Source organism: Podarcis vaucheri (genome assembly GCF_965113315.1).
Source record: "Podarcis vaucheri genome assembly, chromosome: 6".
In the NCBI taxonomy this organism is placed as follows: Eukaryota; Metazoa; Chordata; class Lepidosauria; order Squamata; family Lacertidae; genus Podarcis; species Podarcis vaucheri.
Window position 1 is genome coordinate 101,637,683 of NC_138764.1, and position 26,440 is coordinate 101,664,122.

A 26,440-nucleotide genomic window follows, 5' to 3' on the forward strand; every position below is an offset into this window, starting at 1 on the left:
CACACACAACATCTTGTGAGTCACCCTGAGCTCCCTTTGGGAGGAAGGAGGGCAGGCTATGAAATCGGTGAAAGAAATCAATCCAGTGAAATAATCTCTGAGCCATTGGCTGTGCTGGCTGGCGCTGAAAGGAGCTGGGAATTGAAGAGCATTTGGACAAAGGGTGTGTTCTACCACTGCTCTATGGCTTTTCCCCAAGGTCTGAGCAAGATTTTAACTTGTCACCTAGGAACGGCTTCATTCCCCTCCATAGCTGTTTGCGCCTTGCTGCAAGGAGGGAACCCCAACAAATCGTGCAAAACTTTCAAATATGGGCTTAGTTTTTGTAATGTGTACAGGTTCCCCAATTCAGCTTCCTTGGGCTACTTAAATACAATGTTAGGTAAAGGTAAAGGGACCCCTGACCATTAGGTCCAGTCGTGGCCGACTCTGGGGTTGTGGCGCTCATCTCACTTTATTGGCCGAGGGAGCTTCCGGGTCATGTGGCCAGCATGACTAAGCCGCTTCTGGTGAACCAGAGCAGCGCACAGAAACGCCGTTTACCTTCCCGCTGGAGTGGTACCTATTTATCTACTTGCACTTTGACGTGCTTTCAAACTGCTAGGTCAGCAGGAGCTGGGACCAAGCAACGGGAGCTCACCCCGTCACGGAGATTCAAACCGCCAACCTTCTGATCTGCAAGTCCTAGGCTCTGTGGTTTAACCCACAGCACCACCCGTGTCCCAGATACAATGTCAGGGTTTCTTTAAATCAGGTTCATTGCACTTGCAGAAGGAAAACTGCTCCAGCAGCCAAATCTGGGGCAATACTGATGAGCTGTTCCCATTGCCTTGAGTTTCACAGGTCCATCTCAGAACTTATTAGAATCTTAATACTGGAATGGATCCAAAAGTCAAGATACACCCGGCAACATGGAAATGCCATCCACATTAACAAAACGTCTCCTAAATTTCCCCTGTCTCAGACATTGGAGAGATGCTGCCAAGGAGTGTAGGCAATACTGAACTGAATGGACCAATGTTCTGGCTCAATATAAGGCAGTTTCCTATATTCCTAGGACATGTTTGAATGCTTGCCTACCAAAAGAGAGACTCTTCCTGCATAGAGAAAACCAGTTTTTCAGGGAGGTGGTTGCCTTACATCGTGGCAAACTAAGGCCCGGGGGCCGGATCCGGACCAATCACCTTCTAAATCCGGCCCGCGGACGGTCTGGGAATCAGCGTGTTTTTACATGAGTAGAATGTGTCCTTTGGTTAAAAATGCATCTCTGGGTTATTTGTGAGGTCTGCCTGGTGTTTTTACACAAGTAGAATGTGTGCTATTATTTAAAATGCATCTCTGGGTTATTTGTGGGGCATAGGAATTCGTTCATTATTTTTTTTCCAAAATATAGTCCGCCCCCCCACAAGGTCTGAGGGACAGTGGACTGGCCCCCTGCTGAAAAAGTTTGCTGACCACTGTCCTAGGACCTGTTTGAATGCTTGCCTACAGAGAGAGAGAGAGAGAGAGAGAGAGAGAGAGAGAGAGAGAGAGAGAGAGAGAGACTCTTCCTGCACATAGAAACCCAGTTCTTCAGGGAAATGGTTGCCTCCTTACATGCTACATTTCTTTCAACAGGGAGCTGTTTTTGTGGGACAGCATTCAAACACTTGTAGTCAGAAGTGAAGCTCAGGAAGAGACAGTAAGAGCTGTTCGACAGTGGAATTTGCTGCCAAGGAGTGTGGTGGAGTCTCCTTCTTTGGAGGTCTTTAAGCAGAGGCTTGACAACCATATGTCAGGAGTGCTCTGATGGTGTTTCCTGCTTGGCAGGGGGTTGGACTCGATGGCCCTTGTGGTCTCTTCCAACTCTATGATTCTATGATTCTAGGAAGACCTGCTCCACTCCAAGGACTCAGCTATACAGCTGCAAACGTTTCAAGTGTTTTTTAAGTGCAATATACAATGCGACACTAGATGGTGACGGTGAGCCTTATGGAAAATTCAAGAACATTTTTAGAACTTTTTTTTATATGTGTGTCGATTGCCCCCGAGTCTACTGCCTTGTTTGTTGGATGGAGTGTGGAAGCAGAGTGGTTTTCGGTTACTTAACCTGCACAAATACAGCCATCTGCGGCTCCTCCATGGACTGCAAGGCTGTGTCCACCAGTTTGGAAGAAGAGTCAATATGGTCGCCGCATGTTTTGCAGATAGATTTCAGGTGCTGGATCTTTTCCTCCTGCTCGTAGGTGATCCTCTGCAACATGATCTTCCGCCTCTCTTCCAAAATGGCGCACATGCGGTCAAACTTCTCGCACAGGGCCTGCTTCTGGGCTTTGCAGTTGTGCTGCTCAAAAAACGGGGGGGGGGGGTGTAGAAAGCTTGGTACTAAAACGGTCCATGTAAGACTTAACAAAAGGTGGTTTGTCGTTCTGAGAACAGGTTCACGTCTTCTGCACTCCCTCCCACCTCTTCCTATGGGCTTGAGATCCAAACCTCCTGCTCTCAGTTTTGAACTAACCACAGTTTCTGAGGGTGTTATGGAAACTCTAGAGCAAGTATGTTCAAAGTTTGGACACCCCTGCTCTAGAGGATGTCCAGACTCAAGGAATGGTAATTTGTTCTAACGCCAGTTTGTTGGTACATAAAGGTAAAGGGTAAAGGGACCCCTGACCATTAGGTCCAGTCATGGCCGACTCTGGGGTTGCAGCGCTCATCTCGCTTTATTGGCTGAGGGAGCCGGCGTACAGCTTCCGGGTCATGTGGCCAGCATGACTAAGCCGCTTCTGGTGAACCAGAGCAGCGCACGGAAACGCCGTTTACCTTCCTGCCAGAGCGGTACCTATTTATCTACTTGCACTTTTGACGTGCTTTCGAACTGCTAGGTTGGCAGGAGCAGGGACCGAGCAACGGAAGCTCACCCCTTCGTGGGGATTTGAACCACCGACCTTCTGATCAGCAAGTCCTAGGCTCTGTGGTTTAACCCACAGCGCCACCTACGTCCCTTAGTTGGAACATACGTATAGGGAAAACATGGCTAGTTCAAAACTGAAACTTGTTTAGTTTATGCCCCTCGAGGAGGAGGCGGAGGAGCAGGAAGAGAAGCCACGGTCTGTTGTTATGTCTGAACCTGAGGGCACAAAAAGGAATATCGATCAAAATTATCAGCCTCACTCAGGAACCTGGAAACCTTGATTGTACAAACAGCAAGGAACTGACTGTTTTACTTCTGATGACTAAAAAACTGGGCAATATATATTCGTATCCAACTCATTCAATCCATCACCATAAGGAATTCTCCATGTGCAATGGAACTTCACCCCTTTCTCCTCTCCCTATGCACACCCCATGGCCTCACCAAGTCTACTATAGATATATAAAAAGGTAAAGGACAGTTAGGTCCCGTCAAAGGCGACTATGGGGTGCAGTGCTCATCTCGCTTTCAGGCCAAGGGAGCCAGCGTTTGTCCACAGACAGCTTTCCGGGTCTTGTGGCCAGCATGACTAAACCGCTGCTGGTGCAACGAGACACCGTGATGGAAATCAGAGCGCATGGAAACGCCGTTTACCTTCCCACCGCAGTGGTACCTATTTATCTACTTGCACTTTGATGTGCTTTCGAACTGCCAGGTTGGCAGGAGCTGGGACAGAGCAATGGGAGTTCACCCCGTCGCAGGGATTCGAACCGCCGACCTTCTGACCAGCAAGCCCAAGAAGCTCAGTGGTTTAGACCACAGCACCACCCGCTTCCCACCTAGAGATATATACACATGTCATACACAGTATATATACAGTCATACGCAGGAAAAAATTGCTTATGATTTGGATAAAGGCTGAGGTCAACCTATCTAATAAATGTTTATACTGTTAATTTCTCCACAACTTCTCTAAGGCAAAAAACTATAATGAGGGCAACATTTCTTACCTTTATCACATTTGAGCAAATTAACAATATTTATTCATCTCCTCTCCAAAACTGACTTTAAAAAACAACAACTCCCTGCAGAAATAGGTGAGATACTTTTAAAACGATGACAGATTTCCTCCAGGAAAAAAGCTTGTTGTTCTTTGCTTTTTTTCATACATAAAAAAATCCATTAGCACCAGCAATTGTTTTTGTTTTTTTTAAAGTATATGAATCTCACCCACCTTCTCCCCCGAATCTATTCTGCTTAATTTCCTTGGTTTTTGACAGAAAGGCATTTACCTACAGTCAGTTGAGGTGGTGATATGAGGGAGGGGAAATTGCAAAGCTAACTCCCCCTCCCCACAGTATTTAATGACATAGATCTTAACGCAATGCAACCATCTCAGCAAAAGTTCTTAAATGGTGAGTCCTTATCTGAACACCCAGTTTGTGCACTTCCCTCAGACAAATCCTCTGGCTTAGTTGTCAGGGAAACTTTTCTACCGAAGTCTTAGAGCAAATTAACAAAACAAAACAAAATCGTTCATCTCCACTGAAATTGACTTTTAAAAAAATACCATACCACCCCTGATCTCAACAATCATTCTGATGTGGTGAGCACTGTGACATAGACACCAAAGGAAATGTCACTGGTCCTTTGAACACTGTGACCTGACACAGATAAGTGGAGAGATTGCGAAAATAAAAAAGAACGAAATGTTGAGGAGTCCTACCTCGACGTTCCTGCAGGAGCCTTGCAAATCTCCAATGTGGGCTTGGATCCTGTCGTTCGCAGCCACAAGGGCACCAATCCCACCAGTCAGCTCTGCCTGGAAGGGAGAGGACCGAAATTAGACGGATTTGCCAATGACACTGCTCAGCAGGGGCGTCTTGCCCATAGGCACTAGGGGTGCGGGGCACCCGGGCGCCGGGCTCTCAGGGCACCAGGGCAAGAGTCCGGGGCCTGAGAGTTGAGTCCGGGGAAGAGCATGCCCATCAGTCGGAGCGCCGTCGCGGGCTCTTCTGCTGCGGGCGGCTCTGCACCGTGAGTTCGGGGGCAACCGAGCCAGCAAGACACTGAGGTGGCCAGCTGGTTCTGCCCTCCTGTGTGCCTGGGACTGGGCAACCAGGGGGAGCACATCCAGCAGATCTTTGCGCCCTGGTGCTGCATATGCTTGAGACAGCCCTGCTGCTCAGTCTGCTCCCCTAGTGCTCCCGGAAGCGGGCAGTGTTTCAGACGGCCACATCCAACCCAAACGAGTCCATTTCAAAGTGAGATACAGAAGGGATCCTCCTTATGAGCACAGGATCACTCTCCATGCCTTGCACCCAACTTCAGGCCACCCTAAACACAAAATGCTGCAAAGCCAGCAACACGCAAAGGAGAAGGAAATGGCTTCAAGGAGACGCTCTTCGTTCATGCAGACCCCAAAGGCATTTGGTTATTGATTGGCCGCACCATCCAATAACCAAATTTCTCAGGGCAGTTTGCGATGTCACCTGTGCTGTAAGATCCAGCAGGTCCCACTTGGTGGGAGGTCTTTGTGCATCACAAGAGCCCTGCGCCTGGATCAGACCAGTGGTCCACTCTGTCCAACATCCTGTTCTCAACTTGCCCAACCAGATGTCAGGAGTTCAGCCTACACTCGAGTAGGACCCTGGCAGAGACACATGCCCGACTGGCATGTTCTCTTCCCCCTGGTCAATCGTTCGGGAGCTTCAAAAGCTTTCTTCAGCCTGAACATCACAGCGACCGATGCCAACCGACACCGGCACACTTAGGGATCAGCAGAGTTTGCGCATCATGCGTGACAGACAACTCAGCATTTTGGCTAATCTAATTTATTTACATATGAACACACACGGAGCTCTGCAACGTGGCTCCCTTTCTCTCTAGCGTCAGACAGCAAAGAGAAAAAGAACAAAGGACAATAGTCCCACTTCACGGAGCACAGTAACACAAACATCCTGTCTCCGTCACTTCCCACTCTGTGGAGTCAAAACATATACCATCATGTGATAGACAACAATCCCATGACTGCAATCATGGAGCAGGAATTCTAACACCAGATGCCCCATGGGCAAGCCCAAAAGCAGGGTCCGAGTGTAGCATCCCTCTCCCCACCTCCGATTCTTCTGGAGTGGGCATTCCAAGGCATCCTGCCTCCGACAGGGGAAGGCAAACACAACCTTCATGGCTAGTAGCCATTGATAGATGCTATTCCTCCAGGGTTTGCCACCGAAGGACTCCAAAACATAGAGCACCTTGCAAAACAGAAAGAAAGCTATGCAATGTGTCTGTCAGAGCATTTAGCGCTTTCCCATTTAACTGCAGCTCCCAGATAAATAAGAATCATGATGAATAGTCTGTCCCTGTGTTTCCCACGGAACAGTCCCAACATTCCCATTTATGTTTTGCTTTCAAGCTAGCAGCTCGCTGCCGCATTGCTTCTATATCGTAACATATGTCCCCACCGTGGAAAGACGTGTGGATCCAGAATTGGCCTCCACAGTCACTTAGGGACTCACTGTTAAAACCGTGTTTATGGAAGACAATCTTACTCAGCTATGAGTGATCGCCAAAGAAGTATATTATGGAACAGTAACACGCACACACACACACACCAGTGCAAATGCACCAAGCATCTTTGGCAACATGTTTTCAATGGCAGTTAAAAACACTTTTTCTCGCACAAGCATTTACTAGATCTTAAATCCTCTTCTGGCTCAGCAATTCCCTGTCTGTTGCTTTATTGATTTTTAAATGGAATTTTAATATGCTCGATCTTATGCCTGGACGCCACCTTGCTACATAAATTACAGAGGTGGCTTTAAAATATGGTGGTGGTGGTTGATGATACAGGGGGCAAGTCTATCCTCACACAGATGGCTGTCTTACCACAGGCATGGTTGTGATCTGTGACAAAACGTTCCTTACCATTGACTTCCGGGTTAGCGCGAAAGGCTAATGGTGGATTCCCTCCGAGCTCCAGAGGGAATCGGCTCTGTAGAAGACGGGTCTTGCCGTGGCGACGACGCAGGGACCCTCAGAAACCACAGGCGCTGAAGCCTGTGGACTTGGTGACTCAGCAGGCACCATTTGCGCCCTCCCCGACCCACGAAGAAGCCTTTTTAAAGGCTTCGGAACGGGGGACGGAGATGTTGGTTTCTGCTCTCTTCACTGTGCAGCGAAGTGCTTGTCACAAGACAATGTTTACATTCCACAGTCAGAGTACTGTTGGGTTTTCCCACGGGAATGGGAAGCTGGATGTGACGTACACTGGTTTCCTGTTTTTCACTGTTCTCTCGGTGTTCGTTATTCCGAGGAGAAGGACGGTTGCTTCTCTGCCCCCGCAGAGGCAAGATGCATGTTTGTAATTTCTCTACAATGAACTGAAAATAAAGCAACATAAAGCATGTGGCACGTACTGTTCGTCATTCCGTTTGTGCAAAGGACTCTGCTATATCAACATTTTGGTTCCGGGCCCAGAAAGACGTAATTCAAACTAAAGAATGAAGGCTCCAGCAGCCGAGTCGGAATGCCGGCAGAGGTACAGAGGAACGGATCGCGTTATCTGCTCTGCGCGTCAAGTTTGATTGATGAAGGTATGTGCTCATGCTCCCGGAGCAGCCTGCCAGCTCCTAGTTTATGGCTTTATTGCTGGACTTTGAACTTTTAAAGCCGTTTTGCCGCGATACAGGCAAAGGCACAAGCTCACAGGCTTGGATGGCTGGGAAAACGAAAGTACTTTTACAAGTGCTTTTGGCTGAAGCTGCAGGACTGTGACGCAGCAGAAATGGCTAATGCAAAGCTGGTTGAAGCTTTTGGGATTCCTAAGCTCAATAAGAATAACTACACGGAGTGGGTGCTTTATGCAGAGGCAGTTCTGCGGAAAGAAGGTCTGTTTAATGTTATTACAGACAACCCCCCAGCTCCAATTACACCTGATTGGACTGCTAAGGATTCCAAAGCACGGGGAACGCTTACATTGATAGTATCCCCAGAAGAGCTCTGTCTGTTGCGTGGAAAGACCACAGCCAAAGAAATTTGGAACTCTTTAAGAGAGGCTCACTTGAGGACAGAAGCTGGTTCCTCAATGTACTACTATGCCAAGCTGCATGATATGGCTCTTGCTGAAGGTGGAGATGTGCGTACACATCTGATGGAGATGCAAAATCTGAGACATGAGTTGCAACAGAGAGGACTCAACTTTCCAGAGGCTGTGTATTCCTTCATGATACTACATTCTTTGGGTTCAAGTTGGGAGTCCGTTGTCACTCAGATTGCTGTTCAACCAACTGCTCAGCTCACAGTAGCACATGTTACTGCCGTGATCCAGAATGAAGCAGATCGCCGGGGTGCTAGCTGCATGGGTAAGGGGGAGTCTTCACAGACGTCATCCCAGAGTGCAGTGGAACCACCAGAGGGCGCCAAAGCTTTGAAGGCAGTGAAATGCTACTCGTGTGGACGTCTAGGCCATATGAAGAGGGAATGCAGATATCCCAGGGCCAAGACAGAGCAGCGCAGCGGAAGCTCAGCGCGTGGAAAAGGCCAAAGCAAAGGAAAAGGTCCGGTGTCCAGGACAACGCAGCACAAGGCAATGGTCTCACGCTTCACTCCAAACGTCGCAAAGGTCCAGAAGACGTCTAGATCTTTCTTCGTTGTTGATTCAGCAGCTACCCACCACATGTGCAACGATAAGAGACTGTTCGTGTCTTTTACACCGCAGGAAGGTGCGATTCACCAGGCGGATGACCACACGATTCCCAGTCAAGGCTACGGAACTGTTGTACTTCACAGTTTGGACTTATCGATACAGGATGTACTTTATGTTCCAGATGCCACACACAATCTTCTAAGTGTGATGCAGCTGAATGAACAGAACATTGACGTTTCTTTCAAGAACAAGAAATGCACCATCACAAAGAAAGACGATTATGTATTGCATGCTGAAAATGTTGATCGTTTGTTTGTTTTGTATTATGATGATGTTGTGCAGAATGATACTTGTTGCATTGCAGGTTCTAACAAAAGTTTGCATGCAGGATGTATTCATGATTTTCACCGAAAATTTGGTCATTTGCATTTTGAGGCAGTATCTAAAATGCCTACCTTGGTTGAAGGTATGACTATTAAACCCTGCAGGTACCACATGAAGTGCAAGGCCTGCGCAGCAAACAAGGTGAAAATGGCTGCGAAAGGTAAGGTGTCTAGTAGGCAAGCTACAGAACCATACCAGTTTGTTCATGCTGATTTAGTTGGTCCACTATCGCCCTCTTTGGGTGGCAATAGGTTCTTCATGGTTCTCATTGATGCATTTTCCAGGTATATTTATGTGTACAATCTCAAGCAGAAATCAGAGGCTTTTCCAAGGTTCAAGGAATTCTGTGCTTGGTTAGAAAATGTGCATGGTAAGAAGATAAAAATTCTTTTCACAGATCGCGGGGGAGAATTCACTTCTCAGCAGTTTGAAGCTTTTCTGACTGAGAAAGGAATTCAGCACGATTTGTCCAGTCCTCGCTCGCCATGGCAGAATGGGCTTTGCGAAAGGGCAAATCAGACATTGCTTCAAGGGTTAAAAACCTTGCTGCATGATGCCAATCTTCCAGAGAGTTATTGGGCCGAAGCTCTCTCGTGTTTTCTTTACAGTTACAATCGCAGGTTATCTTCAGCGATTGGTTGTACCCCGTATGAGAAGATGTTTGGCAAGAAACCATACATCAAACACATGAAAATTTTTGGTTCTGATATGTGGGTTCGCTCACCACAAAGCTCAAAGTTAGGCAAGCGTGGATTGCATGGTATCTTTCTAGGTTATCAGAAAGGTTCTTACAGAATAATGATGACTGACTATAAAACAATTAGGCTCACAAGAAGTGTTGAGTACAATGCCAAGTGGGGGGAGAACGTGGGAATTTTCCAATGTTATCCTGATGACAGTGATGAGACTGAGGATAAGCAACAACAACCCACACCCACTGATGAAGGTTCTGATTCTGAGGCTGAAACTGAATCGGATACTTCAGAGGATTTCAAGAGTGCGAAAGCCTCTATGCGACCCTCTGAAAGCTCTGATCAGGAATTGGAAGAACCATTGTTCACAATAGGTCACTTTTCTCCTAAGAAGGAAGAGGAAAGTGTTGAGGACTTAAGGCTGATTCGCAGGTCACAAAGAGCCACAAAAGGCAGACCTCCAAAGAGATTTGCTGATGAATATGCTAAGACAGCAGTAGCAGCTGTTAAAAGCTCCAAGAAGGTATTTGAACCTTCAAGTTTCCAAGAAATCCAGGATTTGGATTCTAAGGAAGCTGAGCCATGGTTAAATGCCATGAAGGCTGAGCTTGATTCCTTAGAAAGAAACAAAACATGGGAGCTAGTTCCAGTAGTTCCAGGAATGAAACTGCTTGGAAGCAAATGGGTCTTCAAAGCGAAGACTGATCAAAATGGCAAGATAGTCAGACACAAAGCCAGATTGGTAGCCAGAGGTTTTGCACAGGTACCAGGTGAAGACTATCACGAGACCTACTCACCCACCGTGAGGTATGAGAGCATTAGGCTTATGCTCAAGCTAGCTGCAGAGGAGAATCTACACATTAGTCACCACGATGTGAATACAGCATTTTTGTATGGATCTCTAGGTGAATCACTTTATATGCTTCCACCTGATGGCGTACAGGTAAAACAGGGATTTGTTTGTGCTCTGAAAAAGTCCCTTTATGGTCTCAAACAAAGTGCACGGTGTTGGCACACAAAACTCACTGAAGCATTGTTTTCTCTAGGTTTTCAACAAGGGAAAGCTGATCCATGTGTATTTGTCAAAGAGGAGGGGCAAAAGAAGCTGTATTGTTTGTTTTATGTTGATGACATTTTATTCTTTTGGAAAGATGTCACAATGTACAATAACGCCCTAGCTCAACTGAAAGAGCACTTTGACATGAAAGATCTTGGTGAGGTAAACAACTACCTATCTCTGGAAATAGAGAAAGATCAAAGTGGTAACATTCTAGTACACCAGTCACGGAAAATTGCTGATGTGTTAAGCAAACTAAACCTGATGGATGCTAACCCTGTAGATACACCGATGACAACAGGTTATCAGGTAGAAGACACTGAAGAAGCATTTTCTAACACTACACTGTACAGAAGTGTGCTAGGCAAGCTAAACTTCATTGCCAGATGTTCAAGACCTGACATTGCTGTTAGCTGTAATTTGCTAAGCAGACAAGTCAACAATCCTACTGTTAAGGATTGGAAAGCTCTGAAACGCATAGCACGCTATTTGAAAGGCACTATGCATTACAGACTGAAATTTAACAATCTGAAGTCTGGTGGTCTTGAGATTTTTGCAGATGCAAGTTTTGGAAGTGACACTACAGACAGGAAAAGTACGTCTGGAGTTTGCTACATGTACAATCAGGGTCTATTTGATTGGTCATGCAAGAAGCAAACAACAATTAGCTTAAGTACTTGTGAAGCTGAACTGAATGCACTGTCTTATTCACTTAAGGATTGTGAATGGTTGTTACAATTGTGCAAAGACATGAAAATTCCTGTCAAATGTCCAATCCAGGTTTACCAGGACAACAAAGCATGTTTGGCTTTGCTGAATTCGGAAGGTTATAAGCAAAGCACGAAGCACTTGCAATTGAAGGTGCAACATGCTAGGGAACATATTCAGAAGGGACTCGTAACGGTGTCCTATATGCCAGGTAATGAAATTCCTGCTGATGTATTGTCCAAGATTGTATCAAGGGATCAACACTGTACCTATGTACAGAAGTTGGGTTTGTACTGATATTGTACGAACACGCTGCCCAGTGATGTTCACAGAAAGGGGGAGGATGTTGGTTTCTGCTCTCTTCACTGTGCAGCGAAGTGCTTGTCACAAGACAATGTTTACATTCCACAGTCAGAGTACTGTTGGGTTTTCCCACGGGAATGGGAAGCTGGATGTGACGTACACTGGTTTCCTGTTTTTCACTGTTCTCTCGGTGTTCGTTATTCCGAGGAGAAGGACGGTTGCTTCTCTGCCCCCGCAGAGGCAAGATGCATGTTTGTAATTTCTCTACAATGAACTGAAAATAAAGCAACATAAAGCATGTGGCACGTACTGTTCGTCATTCCGTTTGTGCAAAGGACTCTGCTATATCAACAGGAGAGTGGCGTGGTGCTGAGAGTAGACCGCTTCTTCTACGGAGTAAAGCCGCATGCCATGGCCGGAGAGTGCTGACTTCTTTCTTTGAACATTTGGACTCTAAAAGTAACAACCCGTGAGTAGTACGGAAATTGGAACTAAAAATCCTTTTTTTCTGAATTTGGCACGATCGGGGGAGGTGCTAAAAGTAAGTCCGTCTCCCCTTTCTGTAGATGAAATAAAGCAAGAATTGATAACTAAGGTTGAGAGAATATCCTTCTCTTTTTGGGATAAAAGATATTAATTCCATGACTTGGCAGTACAAGTAATTTTGCTGGAGGATAAAAACTGATTTTAAGAGCTGAAGTGCAACCCCCCGGGACCCAGGAGTGATCCGCAAGAGAGCCTGCTGAGGAGACATAAAGAGTTTGACAGCTGTCAAATTAGCTGTCAAAGCTGGAAAAGGAAAAAAATTTGGTTTCTGCTACCTTTGCTGGTTATTTTTGTTACAATCTGACTTTAAACTGTTGAAAATAAAGAAGAATTGAAACAAATTAACTTGAATGTTGGATTGGAGTTGGAAGGAATATTAAGTAACTAGAATCCCTCTAGAGGGGGTTCTGAGACATTACAATGGCTGCAAGTGAAAAAATACAGGCTGAGCTGGATAGAATGTTTTTTCTCATGGGAAAGTTACAAGGTCAGAGTGAAGCTCTGGCTACAAATGCTACAACTTTGAATTTAAAAGTAAACAAACTTGCTGAATGTGTCAAGGACTTGACTCAAGAAACCTATGCAGCTGAACAAGAAGAGATATGTGCTGTCTCAGAGGAGTGGGAAGGAGGAGCTGAAATGCCGCAGACGACAAAGGAGAGCCAGAGGCCTGCTAAGATAGATGTGAAAAACAAGACCTGGATGATGAGAGTTTGGTTTGAGTTGGAGAATGAAGAATGGAGGGATCTCCCTATGGGGAGAGTTGAAGACCTATGGATTACAAATTTGATCAAGGTGAAAGTTGGAGCCTTTGGGACATTTGAGACATTTGGACTTAAAAGCAATAAGAAACAAGATTTGGGCTCCACTTTTGAACATGGAGGTCTGGTTGGAAGAAACATAGACCCTTTTGGGACAGAGCTTCTCCGAGACTTGAGGTTTAATATAAAGGACTACCAAAAAAACCGGCAGAGAGGGACTGAGAGAGATTTGAGGGCCTCGGACGTGAGATCTCCAGGCTGATAGTTGATGGATTGATGGACATCCTTTGGGGATCGAAACCGGGAAAGGGGGGGTGAGAGTTATGGAATCCAAAGGGTGTATAATTATATGTTGTCTTTCTGTTATTGTGTTTTGTAATTAATATAAAAATTGGGAAATTCGTGGAAGGGAATTTGGGTCAACCTTAGAAAAGGGTGTAAAGAAAGAATTGTTGTTTAAATTGAGGTCTATAGGTTAAAATTGGTTAATTAAGATGAATTAAGTATAATAATAATAAGGTAAAAGCTGGGGACAAGAACTTGCTGAGCTAACTATTGGAATTGGAATACAAGAAGGGGAAGTGTGGGGAAGTCAGGGAAAGATGTTAAGAAAATAAGGATCTGAAACTATACTTGTTATTTGTGTTGTGTTTGTTTGTGTTTTCGTGTTTGTTTAAAATTTGTGAAATTTTAATAAAAATGTATTTTTTAAAAAAACGTTCCTTACCATTTGGGCTGGATAATACAGACGGCCAGATTACCACAGGGTGAGATTCACCCTGGGGTGGCCCAAGACATTCTACTGCCTGAAGCAATGGACAAGATGGCTCCACTGGTTAGAGCGCGATGATGAACACCAAGGTTTCCGATTTAATCCCTGCATGGGATAGCTGGATATTTCTGCAATGCTGGGGGTTGGACTAGATGATCCTCAGGGTCCCTTCCAACTCTACACTTCTAGGATTCTATGACCTATAGTTCTCCAATTTCCCCCTCCTCCATGGGTGTATTTTCCTCTCCAGGAATTTGTCCAAAAGCAAGGTTGTGGAAGGAAGAGGAGTGTGTGTGTGTGTGTGTGTGTGTGTGTGTGTGTGTGTGTGTCCCCTAATCTATTCCTTGTAGCCAAAATTAAGCATTCCAACCATCCCCAGTAGCTTCACGGTTACAGGTGTGCTTTAAAGGTTTTCCAAACTGGGTTTTAAAAAGAAATTAATTTTTAAAGATTTCATCTTGCTACACAAAAGTCTATCAGTTTTTCCCCTTCAAAGAGCTGAGGGGCAAAACATTATACATACATACATACATACATACATACATACATACATACATACAAAAAGGTAAAGGTAAAGGACCCCTGACAGTTAAGTCCAGTCGCAGACGACTCTGGGGTTGCAGCGCTCATCTTGCTTTACAGGCTGAGGAAGCTGGCGTTTGTCCGCAGACAGTTTTTCTGGGTCATGTGGCCAGCATGACTAAGCCGCTTCTGGCGCAACAGGACACCGAAACCAGAGCAGCGCATGGAAATGCCGTTTACCTTCCCGCTGGAGCAGTAACTATTTATCTACTTGCACTGGTGTGCTTTTGAACTGCTAGGTTGGCTGGAGCAGGGACCGAGCAATGGGAGCTCACCCCATCGCGGGGATTTGAACCACCGACCTTCTGATCAGCAAGCCCAAGAGGCTCAGTGGTTTAAACCACAGCGCCACCCGCATCCCATACATACATACATAATCCATCAATTTGTTTTTCTCAAATAAAGCGTTTGAGGTTTGATGGATTATGTATGTATGTATGTATGTATGTATGTATGTATGTATTGCTCCTTCTCATTGTTCTGAAACTAAGTAGGAAGAAGGGAAAGCACTTTACAATAGCCCTCTCCTCCTGAACGGAGGAGGAAATAGAGAGGAAGGAAGGAGCTCTGATGAGCTGGAAGAATGGGACAGTTTGGGGAGGTGTTGGGGGTGTGATAAAATGAGGCATGTTGCCCCCCGCCCCAGGCTGCAGGATGCCACACCTGTGCCCTAGTAGCAGGGCCGGATTTAGGTTTGATGAGGCCCTATGCTACTGAAGGTAATGGGGCCCTTTATATGTCCAGCTGTCCTTTGTCAACAACAAATTGTTGCTGTTTCTGTGTGCTGAATATATGCTATATGGTAATTTATGGACCGAATAGGTATCTCAAGCCATTTGCACATAACAAAATATGTATTTTATCAAAGTAATTGTTGAACTGAAATACAATTAAGAAGTATATTAATAGTGAAATACAATTAAGAAGAGTTACAGATAGGTAGCTGTGTTGGTCTGCCATAGTCAAAATAAAAAAAATCCTTCCAGTAGCACCTTAAAGACCAACTAAGTTAGTTCTTGGTATGAGCTTTCGTGTGCATGCACACGAAAGCTCATACCAAGAACTAACTTAGTTGGTCTTTAAGGTGCTACTGGAAGGAATTTTTTTTATTTTAATTAAGAAGAGGTATATTAATAGTGAAATACAATTAAGAAGAAGTATATTAATAATGAAATGCAATTAAGAAGAAGTACATTAATAATGAAATAATTATTAAGCTCTAACTTAAAATGATTTTTTATGCATAACAAACTATGGTAAATAATGCAAACAGGCTGGCATTTGGCAATAACAAAAGTTCCTTCGGAAACACAATTTACAAAGACTCACAATCTAGTCTCTAGAAACTTGCTATAATATGAAATATGATGCAAACCACTAATAAAGATAAATAGCAGAATGTAGGCACCCTATATATAGAAATGAGCAAACCAGTGATCTTTTAGGGAGCAGGCTAGCAGGCTTACATCATAGGAACCTACACAACACACAAACACTGTTGCTGTACGTAGGTTTTATTTTATTTGTTTTTTATCTTATATTTTGGAAACGCACATCCAGCTTTTTTTTCCTTTAATTTTTTGGGGGGGTTCCCCAAGAGAGTGGGCCCCCCGAAGGGACTTCCGAGTTAGCGCCATCGGCAATGAGAGGAACCTGCTCCGTGAAAATCGGGTCTTGCCGCCGCGGCGAAGGCGGAGACCCTCTAAAAATCCCAGGCGGAGGAAGCCTGGGAACGTGGGATTCGGCTGACACCAGGAGCGCCTCCCCTACTCGCAGGGAAACCCTTTTTTGGGGATCCGAAGCAACGTGGGGTGAGTGGTGCGGTGTTTTGAATCAACCGCTACTTTTATGGAGTGAAGCCGCACAGCCGTTGCCGGAGAGCGCTGACTTTTTCCTGTGGACAATTGGACTCTAAACAAGTACCCGTGAGTAGAATGGGAAATTGGATTAAGAAACATTTTAATTTGGCACTGAAGCAGGAAGGCTCTAAACAGGAAGTCCGCCTCCCGTTTTTTGTAAATAGATTGAAGCAAAAATTTTGCAAGCTAAAGTCTGGAAAGTCGTATATAAAGGTCTAAATTTCCTTCAGTTATTACCACCAAAACCCCTCTTGGAAGCAGGAGAAAAGGGGGGGGGGATTTTTGACTGTTTAAGCCTGCAGGAGAGAGAGTAAAGAAAGATAAATTTCCACCGTCTCAAACCTGGGAACGGGGTGCCAGAGACAGAAATTTACGGGGAAGTTCATCGACTGTGAATGGAACATCTTTTGACAGATAATAAAAAAAAGAAACAAATTGACTCCAATGTTGCTTCTTGTATTCAAAAGAAACAAAGTATTCGAAAAATGAAAGTAATTTTCTTTTGTTGGTCCTGCTTTCAAAAGATGGATACAAATAGAAATTGTCTCCTCTAGAGGGAGTTTGTTAACTTGTTGCCGGAGTCAATCTGGGGATTTCACAGCTGTAAGATTAGGATCGTGAGACCAGACTCTGACCTTGAATAAAAATGTGTTTAGAAGAAGTTTTGGTGCTTGCTTATTGCAAGACAAGCACTTTGCTGGAGCAGATGCATGAGAAGATGGATTTGATGACTGTTGCAGTTAAAAACTTTGGACAAATGGCGAATACCCATATAGAAACCATTCAGGAACCAGCCATTCAGGAACCAGCTCAGGAACTTTCTTTGACAAGGCAAGTGCAAGTGCAGAAGATAATGGAGGAGGTTGCTGTTGAACCTCAAATAACACAAATGGAGAGATCCGAGGCTTTGCAGGAGCATAAGCCGCTGTTCTTGAAGTTTGAATCTGGAGTGGACCAGGGGGGGTCTGGAGTTGTGAGGGCTCTTAATTTTGGAAGGACTTTGAAACATGCTTATAAATACTTTCTGGATTACAGTGCTGACTGTGGGGAATAGGACTGTGGGGAATGGGCTGATCTGCTGAGGAGAGATGGAGATATTTTTGGATTGGAGTCCTCCCGAGACCTACCCCCCAATGAGAAAGGAAAGGAGAAAGGAAATAAATTAAGAAAAAGATCAACAAAAGACAAAGTAAAGTACAGGTATAAACAAGAAGAAGATCTGCAGAAGGGACATGGAAAAGACTTAAGAGCCTCGGACATAAGATCACCAGGTTGATGGACTAGATGGAATGGACAAGAAGGACTGACAAAACCCGAGACCAGGAAGAAGAGACGTTGAATGAAGATTGGAAGAAAGTTTTTTTAAAAAAATTATTTTGAGAATTAGTGTAAAATTAACGAGTATTAGGGAAAATGTTGGAATGAAACTATTTGGCTTTAGTAGAAATGATATAAGGAGTTATGTACATTAAGTTTTAAGGTGTTTTTTATGGTAAGATATGGTTAAATAAATTAAGGTAAATTGAATGACAGAATATAGTGAAAGATGGAAAGGATTTGTCGAGTTAATTAAAAGGTTAGATCGTTAAGATAAATTATATAACAAAAATTGAGAAAGATGGAAAGAATTTGCTGAAACAATTAATTAAATTAGAATACAAAAAGGGAGGTGTGAGGAGGTCGATGAAACAAGTAAATGAAAGATAAAGATATGGAACATTGGATGTGTGTTTTAATGTTATTGTGTGTTTTTTTCTTTTGCTGTATTGTTGTATTGTTTTTTATGCTTTTCTTTTTATGTATTGTAATGTATGCTTTGTCAATTTTTTTTTTGTTTTCTTTTTCTCTTTTCTCTGTACAGTGGTGCCCCGCAAGACGAATGCCTCGCAAGACGGAAAACTCGCTAGACGAAAGAGTTTTCCGTTTTGGAGGTGCTTCGCAAAACGAATTTCCTATGGGCTTGCTTCGCAAGACCACAATGTCTTGCGAGTTCCTGCTGGGTTTCCTCCCTCCCTTTTTTCTAAGCTGCTAAGCCGCTTATCAGCTGATCCGATCAGCAGATAAGCCGCTAAAAGCCGCTAATAATGTAGTAGCGCTAATCCGCTAATCTGTCAATGGGCTTGCTTCGCAAGACGAAAAAACCGCTAGACGAAGAGAATCACAGAACAGATTCTTTTCGTCTTGCGAGGCACCACTGTAATTCTTAAACTTTTAATAAATATCATTTTAAAAAGAGAGAGAGAGAATGGGGCCCGAAGCTATAGCTTGTTCAGCTTACACGTAAATCCAGCGCTGCCTAGCAGCCTCTCCAGCTAAAGGACAGGCTCTCCTGCCAACGTCGCAGAACAGAAATGGAAACAGTGGAGGCACCCTGGGAAATCTGAGAGAAGCCAACCTTTTGTTGCATGTAGATGTCAGAGAGAGGCGCCACTTCGCAGTCCTTGTGCTCCCCAAAGACCTTGCATAGGGAGCAGGTGGGGACCCCACAGGTCACGCAATAGATGTTGATCCTTTCTTCTTCATGCTCTTCGCAAATCGGGTGCTCGGTTTTTAAAGGGGGTCTTTGGGGGGGAGGAAACAAGAGAGGGAAATGAGCTTATAAAGTAAGGAGAGACAGAGACAAGAGACATAAGCCAAGAAAAGTAGCCACCAGCCAGGAAAGACCAGCCAGAGTTGCACGCTAAACATTTAAGTACGCTCCCCAGCACAAAATCCCGGGAACTGCAGTTTGCTAAGGGTGCTGGGATTCGTAGCTTTGTGAGCAGGAAACCATAGTTCTCGTGATTCTTTTTTTTTTGGGGGGGTGCTTTCAATTGAGGTTGAATCCTGACAAGACAGAAGTACAGTGGTGCCCCGCAAGACGAATGCCTCGCAAAACGGAAAACTCGCTAGATGAAAGAGTTTTCCGTTTTGGAGGTGCTTCGCAAAACGAATTTCCTGTGGGCTTGCTTTGCAAGACAACAATGTCTTGTGAGTTCCGGCTGGTTTTTTTTTTCCTTCCCCCCCTTTTTCTAAGCCGCTAAGCCGCTTATCAGCTGATCCGATCAGCAGATAAGCCGCTAAAAGCCGCTAAAAGACGCTAAAAGACGCTAATAGCACTAATCCGCTAATCCGTCAATGGGCTTGCTTCGCAAGACGAAAAAACCGCTAGACGAAGAGAATCACAGAACGGATACTTTTCGTCTTGCGAGGCACCACTGTACTGTTCTTGGGGGACAGGGGCAGGTGTGGGGGACTCCCTGGTCCTGAATGGGGCAACTGTGCCCCTGAAGGACCAGCTGCGCAGCCTGGGAGTCATTTTGGACTCACAGCTGTCCATAGAGGCTCAGGTCAATTCTATGTCCAGGGCAGCTGTTTACCAGCTCCATCTGGTAGTCAGGCTGAGACCCTACCTGCCCCTGGACTGTCTTGCCAGAGTAGTGCATGCTCTAGTTATCTCTGGCTTGGACTACTGCAATGTGCTCTACGTGGGGCTACCTTTGAAGGTAACTCGGAAACTGCAATTAATCCAGAATGCAGCAGCTAGACTGGTGACTGGGAGTGGCCACCGAGACCATATAACACTGGTCCTGAAAGATCTTCATTGGCTTCATTCTGGGCATAATTCAAAGTGTTGGTGCTGACCTTTAAAGCCCTAAATGGCCTCGGTCCTGTATACCTGAAGGAGCGTCTCCACCTCCATCGTTCTGCCTGGAGGCTGAGGTCCAGCGTTGAGGGCCTTCTGGCGGTTCCCTCACTGCCAGAAGTGAGCTTGCAGGGAACCAGACAGAGGGCCTTCTCGGTGGTGGTGCCTGCCCTGTGGAACGCCCTCCCAGCAGATGTCAAGGCAATAAACAACTATTTTACTTTTAAAAGACAACTGAAGGCAGCCCTGTTTAGGGAAGTTTTTAATGTCTAATGCTGTATTGTTTTTAACACTTGATTGGGAGCCGCCCAGAGTGGCTGGGGAAACCCAGCCAGATGGGCGGGGTATAAATAATTAATAATAATAATAATAATTATTAATAATAATAATAATAATAATAATAATAATAATACATATTGTGGCTACAGTGAAAAACAGACCTGGACGCTAAGTGTGCTGGTGTCGGTTGGCATCGGTCGCTGTGATGTTCAGGCTGAAGAAAGCTTATGAAGTTCCCGAACGATCGATCAGGAGCGAGAGAACATGCCAGTCGGGCATGTGTCCCTGCCAGGGTCCTACTCGAGTGTAAATTGAACTCTTTCCATTTCAGTTTGGGTGGGGGGTGGGGCTCAATTTCTGCCCCCTTCAACACCCTCAGTCTCCTTTCTGGCTGGCCGGAGATTCGGAACCAGCAAAAATGAAAGGATCTCTTATTCAAATGGCAGGAAACTGACTGCTCTCAACTGCGGTGGCTTTAATGGGGATTTAAAAGCCCTCTTTGTGGCTACTAGTCTCTCCACAGCTATATGCTCTCTGTCCATGGTCAGAGGCAGCATGCCTCTGAATTACCAGTTGCTGGGCCAGCAGCAAAAGTGGCCCATTGCCCTCCTATCTTGCTTGTGGATTTCCCATTGGGCTGTCATGTTCTCCACTGTGAGCAACAAACGATGCTCCATCTGATAGGCCTTTGGTCTCATCCTGCTACAAGGCTGCCCTTGGTCACCTGGGCGTCCTTTTACTTCCCTCCTATAGCAAAATTCACCAGCTACGTGGAGGGAGGGGGAGTGGGGTCTGAAATGTTGATTAAAATCTCTTTTTCTGTGGCATACAGAGACCTCTAGTGGCCAGCTGAAACATTTCACCACCCTGTTTTTTTTTTTTTTTTAAATGTTACGCAGGAGTTTAAAACGTATGCAGGATTTGAAGAATAGCAGCAAATGAGAATGGCAGTTTAATCATTTTTAATTAACGTATATAATGGGTGAAATTTAAGTTATATAGCAGCTTTATAAGTTAAGGAATGAACAGCATGGAAAGGTGGATGGGAAGTCAACGGATATGAGAGATTTATTCGGAAGGTTGTTCAAAAGAATTTGAAAAAGTTAATTTTTGAAAAAGTTATTTTAAAAAATTGAGAGCTCCCTCTCCCTCTCTAAATTTCTTCCCACGCTCCCTGTTTTCTCCAGTCAAGTCTCTGCTACTCAGGATCATTGGCTGTAGATGTCTAATCAAATACCGTATTTTTTGCACCATAACACTCACTTTTTCCTCCTAGAAAGTAAGGGGAAATGTCTGTGTGTGTTATGGAGGGAATGCCTACGGGTGGCATGCCTACGGATTTTCCTCCTCTAAAAACTACGTGCGTGTTATGGTCGGGTGCGTCTTATAGAGCGAAAAATACGGTAAGTGCCTGGTGGTTAAAAGAGCTGGGTGTGTTTAGTTTGGGTAAGAGAAGACTGAGGGGAGATATGAAAGCCATCTTCAAATATCTATTTATTTGTTTGTTTGTTTTCCGTTTATTTATTTATTATTAATGTTGAAATACATATATGAAATCTTTACATAATGATACATATACATTATATTCGTAAATTCACATTTCCACATTTCATGGAACATGTATCCATTTCTTATTTCTTGCCCTGTGTCTTCCCTCCACCCGTGCGTGACTTCCTTGTTATTATTTTGTAACTTTATTATTGAGATTGTAATTTTGTATCTTAATAATTAAACATTCAGTCTTATATATCTGCTTAGCTTAACTTTGTGAAATCAGTCTATTACATATCAATAAATTCTTGCTGGAGCATCTTTTGGTCATGTATTCCTCTACACTTTTCCATTCCTGTTTGAGATTTTGATTAGATTGCATTCGAACTGTTGCCGTCATTTTTGCCAATTCAATCATTTCAAAAAATTTATGTTGCCGCCTTCAAATATCTCAAAGGCTTTTCACACGCAAGATGGGGCAAACATGTTCTCTGCTACTCAAACTGATGGGTTCAAATTACAAAACAGGCGACTCCGATGAAACATTAGCAAGAACTTTCCAATGGTAAGAGGTGTTCGACAGTGGAACAAACTGACTCGGAAGGTTGTGAACTGTCCTTCCTTGGGGGGTTTTAAACAGAGGATGGATAGCCATCCGTCATGAAGATTCCTGCGTTTCAGGGGGTTGGACTAAAAGATCCCTGGGGTCCTTTCCAAACCTTACAATTATATGAATCTATGAAATATCGGGGAGGGGGGGAATGGAACATTTTAAATCCTTAACATATCAATGATTTCCCTTCTTCTCTTTCCATGGTTCATTTTACATACCCTAAATTGCTACATATTTTATAAAAACCATACCAATCAGCATCCCATTATTACATCCATCAAAACTTGTTTATACTTGTTTAATTTATCTTCATTCTGCCAACGTTTTCAGCAGTACACAATTATTTCCCATACATTCAATAAACCTTTTCCAATCTTCTCTAAACGTATGTTTTTCTTGTTCTCTTATTCTATATGTTAAGTCTGCGAGTTGTGCATATTTTGTCAACTTAAGTAGCTATTCTTCTTTTAATGGGACTTCGCTAATTTTCCATTTTGGGGCTAATGAAACACGGACCGCAGTTGCAGCATACATAAATAATCGTTTTTGACACCTGGGAATTTGAGTTTAAATTATCCCCAACAGAAAAGACTCTTGGTTTTTTTTGGTAAAGTACTTTTAAACACTTTTTTCAATTCATTATAGATCATTTCCCAATACTCTTTTATCCTTTTACAAGTCCACATTTGCCCACATTTTGGGGTATGCAAGACGCACCCACCCACACGCACCCACAAACATACACAGTGACTGTTGGGTCTCACATACCTCTCTGGTCCCCGGGCTGATGCTTGCTTATAAATATCAATGATGTTTTCAACCAGAAGGTTCCTTTGCAGTCCGTAGATGCCATGTCTGTCAAGGACCACTTCATGGCGGCAAGACGGGCAGCGAAACCTCCCCGCAGAGCCCAAAGTCGTTCCTCGAGACTGAAACACACAGAAGAGATGTTTTGGAGGCAGGGACACCTCCCAAACCCGTGTGTGTGTGTGTGTGTGTGTGTATGTATTATTGCAGGATTCCAGGCGCTTACCTAGCGCACATCAGAGAATGTGGTGTCTTTATGATATTTGGTTTAAGGAAAAGAGACCCCTGACTACTAGGTCCAGTTGTGAACGACTCTGGGGTTGTGGCGCTCATCTCGCTTTATTGGCCGAGGGAGCCGGCGTACAGCTTCCGGGTCATGTGGCCAGCATGACTAAGCCCTTCTGATGAACCAGAGCAGTGCACGGAAATGCCGTTTCCCTTCCCGCCAGAGCGGTACCTATTTATCTACTTGCACTTTGATGTGCTTTCGAACTGCTAGGTTGGCAGGAGCAGGGACCGAGCAACGGGAGCTCACCCTGTTGCGGGGATTCGAACCACCGACCTTCTGATCGGCAAGTCCTAGGCTCTGTGGTTTAACCCACAGTGCCACCCAGGTCCCTCTTGCACAGGATATTATGCCCTAAATGGAGAGGTGCCTCCAAGCCCTTTGCAATGGACAGTAGTGTTCTCATACTGAGATGCCAGCGCCCCAGCCCTGCTGGTACACAATGGAGAGATGGACCAGGAACCCAATGCACCATCTCTCTGTTCTACACAGGGATTGCCAGCTCAGAAGTGGCCCTTATCCTGCGTCTGATCCTGCAGCTGTTGTGGGACTGGGTGCAAACATAGCGCGGTACTAATCCAAACTGTGCACGTGCAGATCCATCATCCTCATCATTATTCCATTAAGAGGAAAGCATGAAGAAAAACCCAGTGGGGAAGTGCTTAGAGGTAATGATATTGAAAAGAATGATTGCTGACCTATGGTTATCACATTGCCTGGAATCAATCCAGGGCACTTGGAAAGCAGCCGAGTTTAAACAATGCTGCTGTCAGCATAAAAAATGCTTTGCCTTTAAGGCTTCAACTAAACGGCTTGCTTATGAAGCACAGAATTGTAGGGTTGGAAAGGGACCGTAAGAATGATCTAGTCCAACCCCCTACAATGTGCTGCGCTGAGGGTCCATTTCGGGGGGAGATTATTATTATTATTATTATTATTATTATTATTATTATTATTATTATTCCCCGCCCATCTGGCTGGGTTTCCCCAGCCACTCTGGGCGGCTTCCAACACAATATTAAAATACAGTAATGCATCAAACATTAAAAGCTTCCCTAAACAGGCTGCCTTCAGATGTCTTCTAAAAGTCAGATAGTTGTTTATTTCCTTGACATCTGATGAGAGGGCGTTCCACAGGGCGGGTGCCCCTACCAAGTGCCTGGTTCCCTGTAACTTGGCTTCTCGCAGGGAGGGAACCGCCAGAAGGCCCTCAGCACTGGACCTCAGTGTCCAGGCAGAACGATGGAGGTGGAGACACTCCTTCAGGTATACCGGACTGAGGCCATTTAGGGCTTTAAAAGTCAGCACCAACACTTTGAATTGTGCTCGGAAACGTACTGGGAGCCAATGTAGGTCTTGCAAGATCGGTGTTATGTGGTCTCAACGGCCGCTCCCAGTCACCAGTCTGGCTGCCGCATTCTGGATTAGTTGTTACCTTCAAAGGTAGCCCCACATAGAGCGCATTGCAGTAATCCAAGCGGGAGATAACCAGAGCATGCACCACTCTGGTGAGACAGTCTGCTGGCAGATAGGGTCTCATCCCGTGTACCAGATGGAGCTGGTAAACAGCTGCCCTGGATACAGAAATGACCTGAGCACGGACAGCTGTGAGTCCAGAATGACTCCCAGGCTGCGAACCTGGTCCTTCAGGGGCACAGTTACCCCATTCAGGACCAGATCAGCCTTTTCCAACACTTCAGAAAGCCCAAGAGGCTTGGTGGTTTAGACCACAGCGCCACCCATGTCCCTGACAATGGAGCCGTTGGATCCATTGGGTGGAGAACAGAAAGTGTCTCTCTGTGTAGAAACTACCCTACTGTACAAGGTAAAATGTATCTTTCTCTGCTCACTTTGGCTTTGACCCCGCTCAAAGCATCTGGCATGTGCCCACCCCCCAAAAAACTTCCCCAAAAGGACCCCCCACCCCTGATCTAGGACAGTGTTCTCTACTCTGGTTCGCAGTAACTATTTGGGGCATCCATTCGGTTCCTAAGGTGAGTGGTGGGCTTACAGGGGGCTGCCTCTAGAGGTATAAATGACCATCAGTCTTTGAAAAGCTGGTATCGAGTCCATCCACTTTGTTGTATTAATTTGGCCAAAAAGCTATAACGGGATTTTGAATGAATGTGCAATTCATCATTATTGCTTTTGAATGTTATTATGCTGTTACCTCCCTTAGTTGGTTGTGCGAACCGCTATTCTGAATAATGTTTTTTATAGGGTAGGGCCACCGGCGCTGGGGACGGGTTTGTGGAAATAAGGGGGCAGTGGGTCTCCAAAATTTGGGAACACCCTGGGCTAGGGTCTCGGACTTCTTTTCCTCCCCATCCGATCCTTTTAAGGAGAGAGGTCCTAAGTTGGACCTGGGATGGTCCGCTTGCAAAGTGCCTGCTCTGCAGAACTGAGCTGCGATCCCTCCCCAGAGAGCAGTTAGCTATTAGCCAAAGCAATTAGCATTTCTCCTCTGCCTGCAGGTGTTTAACACTGTTGCTGTGTGCATTGTTGTTATTTGTTAGCTGGCTATTTGCTCTGTGATTTCTGTGGCACTGGTAATCATTTTAGGTGAGGTTTTTGTTGGCCTCCGCTGGAGGGGGAAAGCAGGTTAGAAATCTTAGCATCGGTCAACAAAAACAAACTCTTGAGCTTGAAGGCGTGGCTCTATCTACTGTGGCTTTCTCCAAGCCAGAGGCATCCTGATATCTTGGACTACAACTCCCATCAGCCCATGCTGGCTGGGGCAGATGGGAGATGTAGTCCTGCACATCTAGATGGCCCCAGGTTGGCAAAGACTAGTTTTTGTTGTTGTTGTTTAGTCGTTTAGTTGTATCCAACTCTTCGTGACCCCCTGGACCAGAGCACGCCAGGCACTCCTGTCTTCCACTGCCTCCCACAGTTTGTTCAAACTCATGCTGGTAGCTTCGAGAACACTGTCCAACCATCTCATCCTCTGTCATCCCCTTCTCCTTGTGCCCTCCATCTTTCCCAACATCAGGGTCTTTTCCAGGGAGTCTTCTCTTCTCATGAGGTGGCCAAAGTATTGGAGCCTCAGCCAGTGGCGTAGTGTGGGGGGTGCAGGGGGGGCGGCCGCACCGGGCGCAACATCTGGGGGGGGGCGCTCGCACTCGCAGCTCTCTG

General features: G+C 45.1%; 1 protein-coding gene across 1 annotated transcript in view; it reads right to left on the reverse strand.

The window, feature by feature from the left end:
• LOC309534130 (tripartite motif-containing protein 54-like) overlaps positions 1-26,440 on the reverse strand; it is a 45,649-nt gene that overhangs the window by 13,845 nt on the left and 5,364 nt on the right. The window contains exons 2-5 of the mRNA XM_082226157.1: positions 22,981-23,141; positions 18,600-18,765; positions 4,617-4,712; positions 2,090-2,323 (exon numbers count right to left, since the gene is read on the reverse strand). Coding sequence (XP_082082283.1) covers positions 2,090-2,323; positions 4,617-4,712; positions 18,600-18,765; positions 22,981-23,141 — 657 coding nt within the window. The remainder of the gene's footprint in view (positions 1-2,089; positions 2,324-4,616; positions 4,713-18,599; positions 18,766-22,980; positions 23,142-26,440) is intronic.